Source organism: Tachypleus tridentatus, chromosome 9, assembly GCF_004210375.1.
Source record: "Tachypleus tridentatus isolate NWPU-2018 chromosome 9, ASM421037v1, whole genome shotgun sequence".
NCBI classification, from domain to species: Eukaryota; Metazoa; Arthropoda; class Merostomata; order Xiphosura; family Limulidae; genus Tachypleus; species Tachypleus tridentatus.
This window is the reverse complement of record NC_134833.1, coordinates 105,887,924-105,902,890: the sequence shown is the minus strand read 5'-3', so window position 1 is coordinate 105,902,890 and position 14,967 is coordinate 105,887,924. Positions and strand designations below refer to the sequence as shown.

At 35.3% G+C, this 14,967-nt stretch overlaps 1 protein-coding gene across 7 annotated transcripts in view; it reads left to right on the top strand.

The window, feature by feature from the left end:
• Nucleotides 1–14,967, top strand: part of LOC143225970 (uncharacterized protein CG43867-like) — a 129,881-nt gene that overhangs the window by 63,816 nt on the left and 51,098 nt on the right. For all 7 annotated transcript variants that reach the window (XM_076456242.1, XM_076456241.1, XM_076456239.1 and 4 more), the window contains 2 exons: nucleotides 180–266; nucleotides 9,857–9,926. In XM_076456242.1, coding sequence (XP_076312357.1) covers nucleotides 180–266; nucleotides 9,857–9,926 — 157 coding nt within the window. The remainder of the gene's footprint in view (nucleotides 1–179; nucleotides 267–9,856; nucleotides 9,927–14,967) is intronic.

Genomic DNA, 14,967 nt, shown 5'->3' with positions numbered 1-14,967 from the left:
ATGCTTACTTCGTTTTATATCATAAATATAATTTTATTTACTGAACTTACTAAATAGCTAGGAATTGATATATTTCAGTTGTGATAGAAAGTAAATTTCTGCATTTTTTATTTAAATTATAGAGGAAGTAATTATTAAGTAGATCGTGCTTTAACGTACAATGTTTTCTATGAATGTAGAATGATGTCCACAGAAAACCTCAGGGCCAAATTATATTGAATGAGATTTGTAAAGTGGATCGAGCTGAAGGGGCAGCGACATTTGAGGTAACATTTGATCTTTTCTGTGTTGTACTATTTATAAATTAAAATATTTCAATAAGCCTAATTCATAATTATACATATTTTGTCATTCTAAAAAATTGAGTGGAATAACAATATAAAAAAATATTATATTTTAATAGATATGTTTACCTTAATATGGGCATAGAATTACTTACAGAATATTTATCTTTTTTTTTCTTTCCAAAACACAGAATAATTCCTAGTCAGGTGATAGTTGAATTTGATAATCAGTTAATTTCCAAGCTTATTAACTGATTGTATTCAACTAATTGATTATTCTAACATGACTTGAATAGTCGGAATCATTTTAACTAATAATAAACAGAAATACTAATTACAATTAGCTAATAATTATGTAAATTGTGACTGGTCAATTAAGTTGTGCAATTTTGAATTAGTGAAAAATAATAATAAGTCATAATGGCAATATTTTAGTTAATTGTATTAATGGAATAATGTAAAAGAGTGATAATTGGAAATACTAATTTTGATTAGTTAATTATTTTGATGACATTAATCAATTAAACAAGAGAAATAATTGAAGAATCAAAATAGCACTAATGAAAGTTATGAGAGTTGAAATTGAATTGCTTCAATAAAAAGTTAAAATGTTTTAAGAAGAATGACATAAAAATGGGATAGGAAAGTTTAAAATTGTGAGTTAAAAAGTTGCAGTTTTTAGAGTACAAATATTATAAAGATAACAGTCAAAATGATACAAGAGAAGAAGATGAAATATTGTGTGATGTATACAGTTGTGTTCAATGACTTGTTAATGGGGAAGTTGAAATTCATCCTCAATAATTTAGGATACACATGAGATGCTCTGAAAAGGTTGTATTGAAGTAAATATTGTTTTCAGAACTGAGCTTTAATTGTAAAATATCCTTATTATTTAAATGTTATGTAAGCATGAACTAAGTAAAATAGTTAAAATTGTCAGTGTTAGGCTAATAACTCACTTTGTATTACTTTGTTATTTCACTAATGATAAAAGTGTTTTAGGAAAATATTACAAAACAGTGTGTAATTTATGCAATTACTACATTTATTGTGCATTTTATGCTATTACAACCTTTAACAAAATTATATTATAACGTTTTCTAACATGAAGCATGTGATACATATTTATTTTTGTTATAATTAACTGAAGTGTTCTATGAAAAGGTGTTCACACATAAATTAATTTTAATATTTAAATTAACAATGCATTATCCTATGTGGTCTTACCTCCTATCACACAAAACTATCTTGATCCTTTTCTGTCATCTAAATATTGCTTAAATATTTTTATGATCAGTACACTGGTCTCTATACCCTGTCAGTTTTGCACCATTTATATAATGTGACTATTTTGCACCAGTAGTATTGCACCACCTACAACTAACTCCCTTTACTATTCCCATTCAATCCTATCCTGTTCTATTGTTACAGCATTGTTTAGATGTGTTTTTTTCACATGTGGCTACCATTTATAAATGAGATTTTTTTGTCATTCCAATTTTTTTAGTGGTCTTATTTTACACTGTTTCATCAAGTTTTTTTCTTGCATTTATTTCTTATTACTGAATTACAATAAATTATTGTATGTGTTTACATTCAATATAACAACAATGTGAATTCCAATTATAGTCAAAAATTGATACTGGTATGACTTCCCAGGTATTGGATTTGATTTTATCTGCAGAAGAAGTATAGGCCTTAATTCTCAGGAAGTATGACTCATATGTTTGGCGAGAAATTTCTTCTTCTTTTCAATCTGACAGTGTTTCTGGTGAAGAATACAGTCAATGAGTGGACACTTTGGATTCATTTTTTCTGGCATCTTTCACTGGTTGCTTTGCCACTATGTCACTCACCTTGGTGGAGAATTGTTCTTCTCCTTTCTTCCTATTGAATCTGTGGTAAGTTTTTCAATATGTACACTTCACACCAGGTTCATATACTTGTTGTAGGCCTACTTCTGATGCCATTTGTGTGGCTTTGCTCTTATTTGCACATGGGAGAGATGCGTATTTCATGTCATCAGTGCTTAGACTTTGGTATGCTAGATATTTATATGCCCATTGTCAGCTAACTTACTTTAGAGGAATTGTAAGTTAGATATTGATTATTACTTTGTATTTTTGATAAATTTAATTGTCTTGTGTCTTCATTAATATTATGTATTTTGTTAGTTCATTATTCTCTTCAAGGTGGATTCCTGTGTATGGTGGGTGGGCCTCTCTGGGAAGTTTCTGTGCTTCATTGAACCTGAACATTCACCCATAAGTTTGTTATGTGTGATGACCCATGAAGGGAAGGAGAAGATCCTGGTGGTTGAGGGATCCAACCTCAAAAGACCATTTTGGCTTTGAAATCCTGTAGGTAAATGGTCTTGGGGTGGTCCCTTCAGGGTGAATTGGCTGGTTTTGTTGTGCTAGGATCAATTGAATACCAGTGCTGGGCATTCTCAGTAGGTGTTGTGGACACTGTGTCTGTTGCAGTGCTCATGAAACCCTGATATTGTCATAGTGTTCTTGTTTTGCATTGTTGTGTGTTCCCTTATAGGACTTCTTGGTGGATGGAGTCAGTGGGCACTTAATCAATCTCTTTTTATTAATTATCCCTCTATCCTCCAGAAAAATAAAATAGTGAAAAAAAATGTATAAGTAAATGACTATGCAAAGATGACTTTGTTACACAGTTACCACCACTGCCAGATCCTTTACCTTGATTTTTAATTCTTCACTCTTTATCTGATAAATCCTTAGGGCAAATGTATCCCTTTTTCATTCTAAAGGGATTAGAGGAGCTTGCTGGTTCTTCCAAGTCCATCAGGAAGTTATCCTCTGAAGTTTTGGTGGATCCTACACATCTACTCTTACACATAGTGAACTCTTCCTGAGATTGAAAATCATTATGAATACACCTATTGAGGTCACTCTTCATGCTACTCTGAATTCCTTCCAAGGAGTGATCATTGAGAGGTATTTGAATAACATTCCTCAATTGAAGAGCCTTTCTGGATTCTTCAGTCAAGACATTTCTGCTGTGTGCTGTATCATCACTCACAAGGGCGAATTATGTTGCTGATCAGTTTCTTGACTTTAATATTTACATCATTGCATCCATGGCTGTGCATTCTTAACCCAGTTTGATGTTTCCAGTGTCAACAGTTTGGACCTTCAAAGGCATCTTGTATTTTTTTTTTTGTGTCAAAGACTATCACACCTTTGAATGTCAACTGGATCCTTACTGCATCAATTGTGGTGGATCATACCCCTCTTACTATCAATCTTGCCAAAGCGGATGGAGGAGATACAGGTAAAATGTTTATGAATTGTACATGATACTTCTTATCCCAAAGCTTGGAGGTTATTGTCCCCAACTGCATCTTGGACATATGCTGCTGCACTAGGTTTTACTGATACATTGGAAGTGCAGATAGATCTCTTTGTGCTTCCAACAGAATTGTTCTCAAACCATCTGAAGAGTTTTTTACCCTCTATGGATAACTGATTTGACTAGTCAGAGTCTACTCCTGTCTCTGTCCTCACTATTCTTTCCAGTGACTGTCAGAGTTCACTTTCTTTGTCTCCTGACTTCTGGTGTCTGCTTGGGTCCACCAGCTTCAGCCCCTAGGTGTAGAATGGTTATTTGTTCACATTCTCATTAGCTGGAATCTATATTTATGATAGAGACCTGCTTACTCAACCCAGGACAGGATCCATGCAGGGCAACAGACCTCATTCTAATAAAGAAAAGTGGCAGATCACAACCTTTCTCTCTTTAATGGTTAATGGTTATTTTCATGTACCTTGCTAGTCTTTTACTGCTATTAGTCACTCTTTCGTTTCTCCTTCACTTTTTTCTCACTTTTCTTGGAGGGTTGACAGTGATCCAAAGGGAAGTGATCATTTTTCTGTCATTTTGAGGAAGATTGGCCATGTTTGATGCCACCTGACTTGTGTGCCTTGGTGGAAGTTGAACTAGCCAATTGCCCTCTTTCACCACTATCTCAATTTGATTCTGTCATCATCTATCTGCTATTAAAAGACAACTATGTGGTAACAATGACTGCTATATTGTCCAAGCAGCTGCTCAATCTATTTCTAAGACCTAAATACATTTTCCGTAGTAACCTGGTCCATGGTGGAGTTCTGCTTTCCACAGGTATCCCACTCTTTCAAAGTGGGTGCAGGCCCATGTTCAGCAGGTTAGATGTCAATGTCAAAAGGAATCTTGGATTAAGTTCACATTTAGCATCTCTTCTACTACCAGTTCCAAAATCATATGGGACAAGATTTGAAAGGTCAGTGGGAGGTATACTTCCTATCCAATTTGTATCTTGCTCTCCAATGGCCAGGAAGTTGCTGATGTTCAGAATATTTTCCATATTCTGCAAGAGCTTTTCTCATGAATTTAACACTTTTATTTCTTCCCTTGTCTTCTTGGCCATCAAGTCTTGGGCATAGTGATTACTTCTTTCCTTTTGGGCCAGTTGTTGTATGACTATAATCACCCTTTTACACTGGTGGAACTTAAACTTGCTCTTCATTGGTCTGGCATTATACCATTTGGACTTTATAATTTCACTGTGAGATGTTACACTGTCTATCTTCTGTTTCTTTTGCTATTCATCCTATTGTTTTTAACAGAAACTGGCAGAAGAATGCTTTTATTGATGCTTGGCCCCAGAGTATTGTCCTTCCTTTCTATAAACCTGAGAAGACTCCCAAAATTTCTTCTAATTTTCATCCAGTTTCTTTTAACTAGCTGTATGTGTAAGGTCTTACAGAGTACGGTTAATGCTTGTCTTGTTTGATTCCTTCACTCGAACAACCTCCTCTCACTTACCTAGTGTGGCTTCCATAGACAGAGCTCCACTGTGAACCACCTGATTAGACTTGAAACCTCAATCAGGGAAGCCTTCATCAAGAGAGAGCAACTTGTTTACATGTTATTTGACCTTGAGAAGGCTTATGACACTGTGTGGATGTATGATATTTTGTGTGACCTTTACTCATGGGATGCATGGTTATCTACCCTTTTTTTTATTTAGAACTTTTATTGGACTGCATTTCCAAATCTGTGGGGTCTTGACTCTTTTTCATACTTTAAGACAGGAACTTGAAGTTCCTCAGGGCTGTGTCTTGAGTGTCATACTTTTCAATGTAAAGATTGATGCTATCACTACACAACTTGATCTTACTGTTGCAAACGGGCTGTTTATCAACAACTTCCACATTTTGTGTCGGTGATTGAACATGATATTTGTTGAGCAGCAGCTTTAAACTGCCCTCAATCATTTGTTGAAGTGGACCACAGCAAATGGTTTTACCTTTTCTTTTTCCAAAACCATTTGCATGTATTTTTTCTACCAGTGGGGTATACACTCTAATCCTAAGCTCCATCTTGGTGATAATGTTCTTCCTGTGGTCACTGGGGTAAAATTCTTGGGGCTTATCCTTGACTAAAAACCAACTTTCATTCCTTACATCAAGCAGCTGTGTGTCAAGTGTACAAAGGCACTGAATATCCTTCTTGTCATCTCATCAACCTCTTGGGGTGTGCCTCAATGTTCTGTACTCAAAATCTATTATGCCCTCATTCAATCCAAACTGAACTGTGGGTCTTTGGTCTCTAGGTCTATAGTTCTGCCAGGACCTCAGCCTTGAAGATACTTGACCCCATTCATCATCTGGAACTTTGATTTGTATGGGGTTTTCTGCAGTTTTGCAGTCCATCATTTATATACTATCATGCACCTCCTACATTTACAACTTTCTTTGCAGTATGTCTTTAAACTTTGATTATTACCATAACATCATCCTGGGGTTGTCTCTTCCTTCTTCAGTGGACTATGCTCTTTCAGAATAGATAGTTTGCCATTCTCCCTTTTGGTCTTTGTCTTGTATCTGGACATAGCTGACTGAATTGGGTATGTCATTGGATGACATTGCTGTCTCCACTAATTAGCCAATTCTGCCATGGCTTATTATTATCTCCACCTGTGAACTTTTCTTGAGTCATCTGAAGAGGGCTGATACTCCTGATTGGAAGTACTGTCTTCAATTTGCAGAACATCTTTCAAATAATTTTCTATTTCCATTTATATTAATGGTTCAGAATTAGGGGACTCTTTGGGCTCTGCCATTGTTTGTTGTAGCTCAGGGTTGCTTACAGGATCCCCTCTACAGTTTCTGTGTTTACAGCCCAGTTGAATAAATTTCTCCTGCTCTGAATCATGCAGAGTTATTCAGTACTCTGATTGTACTATTTAAAATATTCCCCTAGGTTTTTATTAGCACTGGAATTGCTTAATGTTAGTTCTCATCCTGTTTTTGTTAATATTCAACAATGGCTGGCCCATTATTCTCTATCTTCTGTTAGCATCTATCTTTTTTGGATGTCTGGCCATGTCAGTATTCATGAGAATGAGCTTGCTGACACCATAATTAAGTCTGTCTGCTCTGATGTTATCACAGCCATACCTATCTCATATATGGACTCTGGTTCCGTATTGAAAGCTCAGTTTCACACCAGTTGGCAGTTGACTTGGAGTGAGAAACATCATAACAAGCTTTTCTAGATCAAACCATCTTTGACCATCTTGTTTCCCTAGGGATCAGAAGGAAGAAGTTGTCTTGGCTAGGCTATGCACTGGTCACAGTTTTTTAATTCATTGTTTTATTTTATCTAGGGCTGATCCACTAATGTATGGCCTTTGTAACACTCAAGTCTCAATAGCCCAAGTTTTATGACTGTGAGTGGCAACACCATTTTAGAGATGTCTTTTTTACAGGTTTACCCCTGACATTGGGCATTGTCATTGGCAGTGGTGTCATTGTTCAACTTAATTTTGTTTTAAACTTTTTACCAGCCATTGACCTTTTTGATTCTATTTAAATATTTTATCTGAATTATGACATTGTTTTGTTTTACCTTAATTTATTTTTACATTTTTTAACAATATTACTTTTACATTTTTAGGGGTTGTTTGGTGCAAATTGCCTATTCTCTTTGCACCAATAAATACCAACCAATGAACTAGTTCATTATTAATAAATACTTTATGCTATATTTTGTATCAGGTACATATCATTACCACTAGTAACATTTAATTCATTGTTGTAATTGAAGAACTTGCTTTGTTATTTTGAACTCTAAGCCTTTTCTTTTCCATTTTTGTTTGTGTAGGACATAATTAAATGTTCTTTGTCATCTGGGTTAATTTACAGGAATGTTAAGTTACATATTGATTATTAATGTTCTTTGTAGGTAATTTTTGTATTTCTTTCTAGTGGGTGTTGTTTTCCTCTGTGGCAGTTCTACACATGTGAGTTTACCTTTGACCAGGATATTTCTTATCACTTTATTTCATTTATATTTTTATTTCAGAAACCGTGGTTTTAACCATTGATAATGGGAACCCATTCTGTGGTGGATGTTGCCTGGTCAGGTATGCTTTACCTCAAAGCTGCACTATTTACTGATTGCACTAAAACACTCACTGTTGAGATGAGGTGTTGTGCAAGGCTAGTGGTGATTTTTACAGTGGTGTGTATGTGTGTACATTTCTAGATATAAAAAGTTAAGTCAGTGGTGGATCATCACTTATGGACTTTATAAGTAAAACAGAAGGGGATTTTTGCCTATCTGTGCCAACCTTTTGATTGAATAACTTGGGGTTGGTCTGTATTTCAAAATAGGGAATCATAGATACTCATTGCACTGTCTCCAGTGTGGCATTCCTCTGGACTTCTCAACACATTTATTTTCCAATTTTATATTCCAGTGGAACATGGGTGTCCTTAACACTTTCCAGTTTCTGGGGTGGTTGACTATGGAGGCTTCACCCTAGGTAACTTTAGAAATTTGCTTTACAATTCATGCTCATGATTATCCACTTAGTGAGAAAAGGGCAAAACTAGTTTCCCTTCTTCCACTTCTCCTAAACAAACAACGATGGAGAGAAAAAAAAAATAGGAAATTGAAGAAGGTCCAATCTAGATAGGAACTTCCCTATAATACCAGCTTTAGGACAACATCTCCCTGTTCTATGGTTGTGTGCAGTAGAAGCCTCTCTTATTCTTAATTATAGTTACAGAAGGTTTTTTACCTGCTCCTAAGGTTTGGGGGACTCTATGTATGTCATAATGCTGGCTACAGGATGTATGTTCCCTGTTTTTATGGTTGAGTGAATGTCCTATGTCTTTCATGTAATTCTGTATGCAAGATGTCTCTTCCCTGCATTTACATTTGAGTGAATTATTTCTGCTTGTAATGCTGGTTATAGATATTACCCTGTCTTTATAGTTGAAGTGAGGCAACACCATAACATTGTAATGCTGGGTTCAGTTTGTTGTGCTTCTAATTCCTGCAATTGTTTTGGGCAGTTTGTCTAGTTTAGACCTAAAGCTTACTTCCTTTCCATAATTCTGATTGCTTGATGTAGGACATTCTGTTTATTTACAATTTGGGTTGCTGAGTTTATATAACAAGATCCACACACCATAACTGCAATGTTTATGCTACATTATTTTACAAAAATAACGATTTTTTTATTTACAACATCTGAATTCTGACGATGAGTTATGAACCTTGTATGTTTGTTTGAGGTTGTATATGTATACAGATAATTTTGATGCTATTTTACTTTCAATTGCATCTCTCATAACTATTAGCAGTTATCCACATCCTATTTCTATTAAGGATGAGCTATGTGTCTTGTGTGACTCATTCATCTTGAAGCACATCTTTTCATTCTAGGCAGTTGGTTTCTGCTTGGTATGAGGTTTGCATACTGTAGGATTCTAGATTTGTGTGAAAGGAGGTAAGACTATGTTGGAAGTTAACATTTTTCTTACACTGAAAATGTATTTCCAATAGGTACTTACTCCTTGTCACACACAATCTCCACAAACAGTGTTCTTATTTTAGAACATGCCAATTTTCTAAAGTGAAGATAATGCCAGAAAAGCCAAACTTTTGATGAATCAGTGGTCCTTATGACTATCCAGCTCCATTCTCCATCTCATTGTGGATATTAAGGTTTTAGTATTTCAGAGGCCAGTCCATGCAATCTGAAGATTACATTTTAAGAGTGAAGATACATTTCAGTCAGGTACTTACTTACCTCTGAAATAGATTCTCACCAACCTCCCCACAACGTGGAAGATATATGGATGTGGAACTGAGAAGTCTGGAATATGCAGGAAGAGCTTATCTTAGTTCTTCTGATGCAGATGCACTAGGCCATGTGGAAAGTGTAAGCGTGAATAACTGTGTAAGTTGATACATTCTGTGCATTTTGTCAAGGACATTCAATATCTAAGATCACATGGTTTTCAACTGCAAGACTGCAACTCATCAAGGAAAGGTTTTGGTATTTAGAAGTAAGTACCAGATGGAAATTCTTTTAACTCTAAAAATGTAAACTTTCACACAAAAAATAATTTACCCATTATTTAAACTCAACATAAAACAAAGCTATGTGTTATATACATGGTTTTTGTTATAATGATTTACACATTGTAGTTTATTATTATTCTAAAAATTTTTAAAAAGTTTATGGTGATGTTTTTTAGGTTTCCACAGGAAAAAAAACATACTATTTGACAGCAGAATCTGTTAGTACAATGGAAGAATGGATAACAAGTGAGTACCAAATATTGCTTGAACTTTAATTGGTAACTTCATTTTTAAAATACCTTTTCAAGTTAGGAAAAATCTTCTGCCATTAATTTGTTTTAACACATTGTTATACCAGTAGCTGCTTTTATAACTGTATTAAATGTGTAAATTTAAGGAGAAAATTCAGTACTACCAAAATTAGATTTCAATAGTTACCTATCAAGATCAATCCACACAATAAGCTTGAACTACTGGACAGAATTTCTTAAAGTAATGCATCTGAATCTTTGATAAAATCACCTGTGACATGATAATTGTGTGGCTTTCAGGAGTAATGTTTCTTGTGTGTGACTCTACTGAGTTGGTGGCAGTCTTTCTGTGAAAGAAGTAGATATTTGTTGAATCTCAAAAATTAAGCTTGATTACAGTTCCTTGATGCATGAACTGCATCCAAGTATTTATAAAAAAATCAATTATATTACACAGTAAAATGAGATTATGAACAAACATGAAGCTCATGCTAAAAGGAATATGTTAGTTACAATCTACAGTAAATACACACACACACACAAAAAAAAAGAGTAAGTATATAAAGTAGTGTGTGTGTAGTGTATGTTCAAAGTACTTGCTTTTCTAAAGTAAATGGATACATATAATCCTCACCATAGAGTGTAATTGATGTATGTGTTTTTGTATTTGATTCATGGTTTGTTTTTGAAATACGTATATGTATTATTGTTTAGTGAAATGCTAAGGAACGTGTTAGGTGATATTTGCACTCATTCAAATGTAAGGTTTCAGTTATTAGAAATTGCTTTAACTGAAATGATTTAATTGAACATGGAATCGATATAATTGCAACATTTTTAAATATAATTAATTGTGATTTATATTTTTTGTATAAAAGGATGCCATTTTGATCAGTAGGATAATGATAGTTATGTAGAACTTAAAAGTATAAAGTAGTTAAAGCTAAAAATACCAGAAAGAGTAGAATAATGATAAAAAGCAACTTATAAAAGTAGAATAATGACAATAAAGAAAACATAGCTAAAATAGAATAATAGAAAGAGATAAAATACATAAAATAATGATAGCTCATAGAACCTGAAGATGTGGAATAATGTTGTTGAAGAAAACCTGGAAGAATATTTTAATAATGGCATGGAGAAATTGTAAAAGTGCAATAAAGATACTGAAAACAACTTGTAAGAGAAGCATGTCACACACTCTTGGAGCAGCTGGCTTTTTCTATACTACTTTATATGAACCTCACTTTTTTGATTGATACAATATAAGTCAGAGGTGTTTGTCACTTGCTTTCCACTTTCAGTAATTTTTTCTTCAGATGTTTATATTTGTTATTTTTTCAATACATTTGCAGTTGCTTGCACTCTGGTGTGTTATTGACTTTAATTACCATTTTCACACACTTTATTGAGAATTATTAATTTTGAATTTATGAGTCCTGAAGTTACTGGTGACATTACAAACTCCTGTTACCTAGGCCTCAATATTGATGTTATTTGCTGAGGCAGTGCAAGTCTTGGTTTGTTGCATTTTAGCATCTTACATGGGGCTTGAACCATCTCCACAACAGCCAACACCTCTTCAGGCATATGAGAATGTTTAGGACAAGGATGATTTAGACAGTCTTTTCCTATTCCTTCCTTTATCTTAATCCATGTCCTGTACCTTTGGAGGAGGTTCATCCTTCTATTCTTTTCCCCCAATTAATTACACTGGTTTGTCACATTTTGAATGTTTTTCCTTTTTCCTATAGTGCCTTCCTTCCTCTTTCAGGGAGATCTTCAACTTGGATTATTTGGTGTTTCCCTCATTCACGTAACATTGGGGTTTTATTCCTAAGGCCTCTGTATCACTTTTACAGGCACAATTTTCAAGTATTCGGCTTACACTTACTAACATTTTGCATTACTTTTCCTCTTTTCACTTTTTGTCTGAGGTTTTTTGTAGTTCAACTGAAGATTTTTCAGTGGATCTCAGATCCCTTTTATGGTTGACTTTGAGGAAACTTACCTCATTAACCCTATCCCTATTTATTTGGCTGCTTTGTTGATGAGACTTGTTGGGGAGAGATGTGCTTCTTGTGAGGGTTTGTCTTACTCTGCCTTCCCTCAGAGACTTAAGAATGTCTCTGTTTTTGTGGAACACCATCTCTGGGGCTGTTCCAATTCTTTGTAGTCTTGTTTTAACATTGCTTGTTTGCATACTTCCCTATCTTACCTTGCTAATCATTTATCACAACCTTTCTCCTCCACAGCTGTTGATCGTATTCTTATTTCTTGTCTTCTTACTTCCACGCCTTATCCTTTACCTACATATAAACATTTTTATCCTTATTTTCTTTTATTCTTCCTGTGCCAATTAAGAATTTTGACAGCAGGATAGGTGACAGTAGAGTCAGATTCTATGGCTTTTGTCAGATTCCTTGCAAGAAGACAGGGTCTGACACTGTATATTGCTTCCCTAATTTCCATCTTGGCTTAACCTGCCACACTGTCAGTTTATCAAAGACATTAGGCTACTTTTCATTATTGGTTTCCACCCTTCTGTCTTTCCATTGCTCACATTTTTTCTGCTTTTCATTTGCCTGTTTAGTCAGTATCTTTCAGATTTGACAGTTTCTCTCAATAAAGCAACATCACCAAACATGTTTCACATTGTCATATTCTACTGGTCTTATTCTCTCACTTTTGTTTCAGTCCTTTCATGTTCTTCTTCCTCAATATGCCTTTCCTGTGCCTGATTGAGATCTCAGTGTCTTTCTTCTTACCTTTTCCCAATCTTTATTTGAATCTTTGGCTTCATGTTCCATGTATGATATTTCCCTGAAGACCTATTTCCTTCTTTTCCTGTCTTGCAGTTGTTGTAGGTTTAATCTTTTTTGTGATAGATGTGTCCTGTACCCTTTATCATAGTACATATCTTGTGCTCTACCTGGACCATTTCTTCCTTACCAAGACCTCAGTTGCCTGTTTTTGTTCTTTCTGTTTTTTGTAATTATTCCATGTCAACTCTGAATTAATTTCTATGTCCTGTGTGGGCCGCACAGTGCTATATGGCTCGTATGGCTTCCATTCATGGTTCCCATTCTCATTATTTTATTCCCTGGAGCCTTCTATGCCACATGTTTTTTCCTCCACAATTTTTACAGGCTGGTTACATCATCTTATTAGATTGGTCTCCTCCTCTTTCTCTCCTTGGAAGGGTGTCTTCTTTATTGTATCTTGTCTCATCAGTTTGACATATCACCGTGTCTCTAGTGGCTTATTTTTGTCATCGTCTGGAGGAGATAATTTGAAGTGGAATGTAGACTACTACTCGTACCTTTGCTTGTCATATATACCTGTGCCTTTTTCTGATGGATATTGTCTACCTACTGTGGAAATTCTCTCTGCATCAGTTTGAATGTATCTTAAGAAAGTGTGTTTTTGCTATTATATTTCTTTCAGGAGTCTCCTTTTTCTGATATACATATATTTGAATCCTATTCAGTGGAGAGTATTGCCTGGTTAGGTATGATTTCCTATAAACCCTTACTGAATATCTTTCATGTTATAAAACATATTGTTGAGATGAAGTGTTCCATGAGATCACTAGCAGTTTACCCAATGGTATATATATACCATTTACCATATATATATTCTGATAATTACCTGGTGGACCATCACGAGTAAAGTAGAAGTGGACTGCTGCTCACCCCTGCTGCTCCTTTGGTTGTTAGGTCAGGAGCAGTGTGCTTTTCAGAATAGGGTTTTGCAGCCACCTATAGTACTTTCTCCTTTTTACCCTCACTTCCTTGAGTGGAGTTTTGGACTCCTTACCACTTTCCAGTTCCTAACCACTATGGTGGTGGAACATGAAGGCTTCCTCATGAGTGCAGTATACACATCATAACATTACATATCACTCCTCTTATCTGGGAAGAGGGCAAAGCTGGGAACCTTCCTTTCTACTTTTTGGAGGTTTAATCCCAGATGTACTGATGTTGGTTGGAGTTGAAACAATCAATGCTGGATTCACCTTGTAATAATGAGTTCAGGGATAGTGCCCTGTTTTTACAGTTGAAGCCAGTAGTTGCCCCTCTTCAGGGTAATTTCCCTTCTTCTATGGTTAAACTTGGGAGACTGCACTCAACTAGTAATACTGGTTACAAAACATAAAATGCCCCTTTCGTATGGTTGAGCAGACATTCTACAACCGCTTCATAATGCCAGGTGCATGATATTTCATCCCTACTCTTGCAGTCATGTTATAATCATTCATTTCCTGCACATAATATTAGGTATAGGATGATTTCCTGTTATTACAATTTAGTTGAAGCTTAGACAGAGCCCCATAAGTCCGGTTCAGTTTCTTGTACTTCTTGAGTCCTGTTATTGATTTGGAAGTTTGTCCAGCAGATGCAGATTGCTTACTTTCGCATCATTATTCCAGCTGCTTGCAGTATAGCACTCTGTTTACTTACAGGATTGGATGGTGTATATATTACAACTAGACATCTACACAACTATACAGACAAGGTTCAACGTAGTAATGTCCAGAACGTTGAACCTTGTCTGTATAGTTGGTAGATGTCTAGTTGAATGCTTCAATCTTCATAACTCAAAGACCTAGCCATTGGCTTTCTGTTGTTTTTGGATGGGTTTGGAGTTACTTACCATTGTACATTTTTTCTTTACACAACTTGTGACTTTGTTCTTATTGGAGTCAGTTTGTTTCCAGTCATGTTTTTATGGTTGAGGATGGAGAGGGACTCACATTGATTATTTACACCTGATCACCTGATCCATTATTTTCTGAGGTCTTTCTTTTAGTAGCTGTAAGCCTTACTGCCATCTATTTCACAACACTACATCTTCATGGATGAGGGATATACCTTTTCCAGATGTGGTACAGTTCTCCTTATGTCTACTTCTATAAAATTACAGGGCATATCTGTCCAATTTTCTTCTGAGACTTTCTGCAGGGGGTATCATGTTCTATCTTACACCAGTCTCACCACCTACTCAATGTGGGATTCTAGCAATTAATGAGTGAA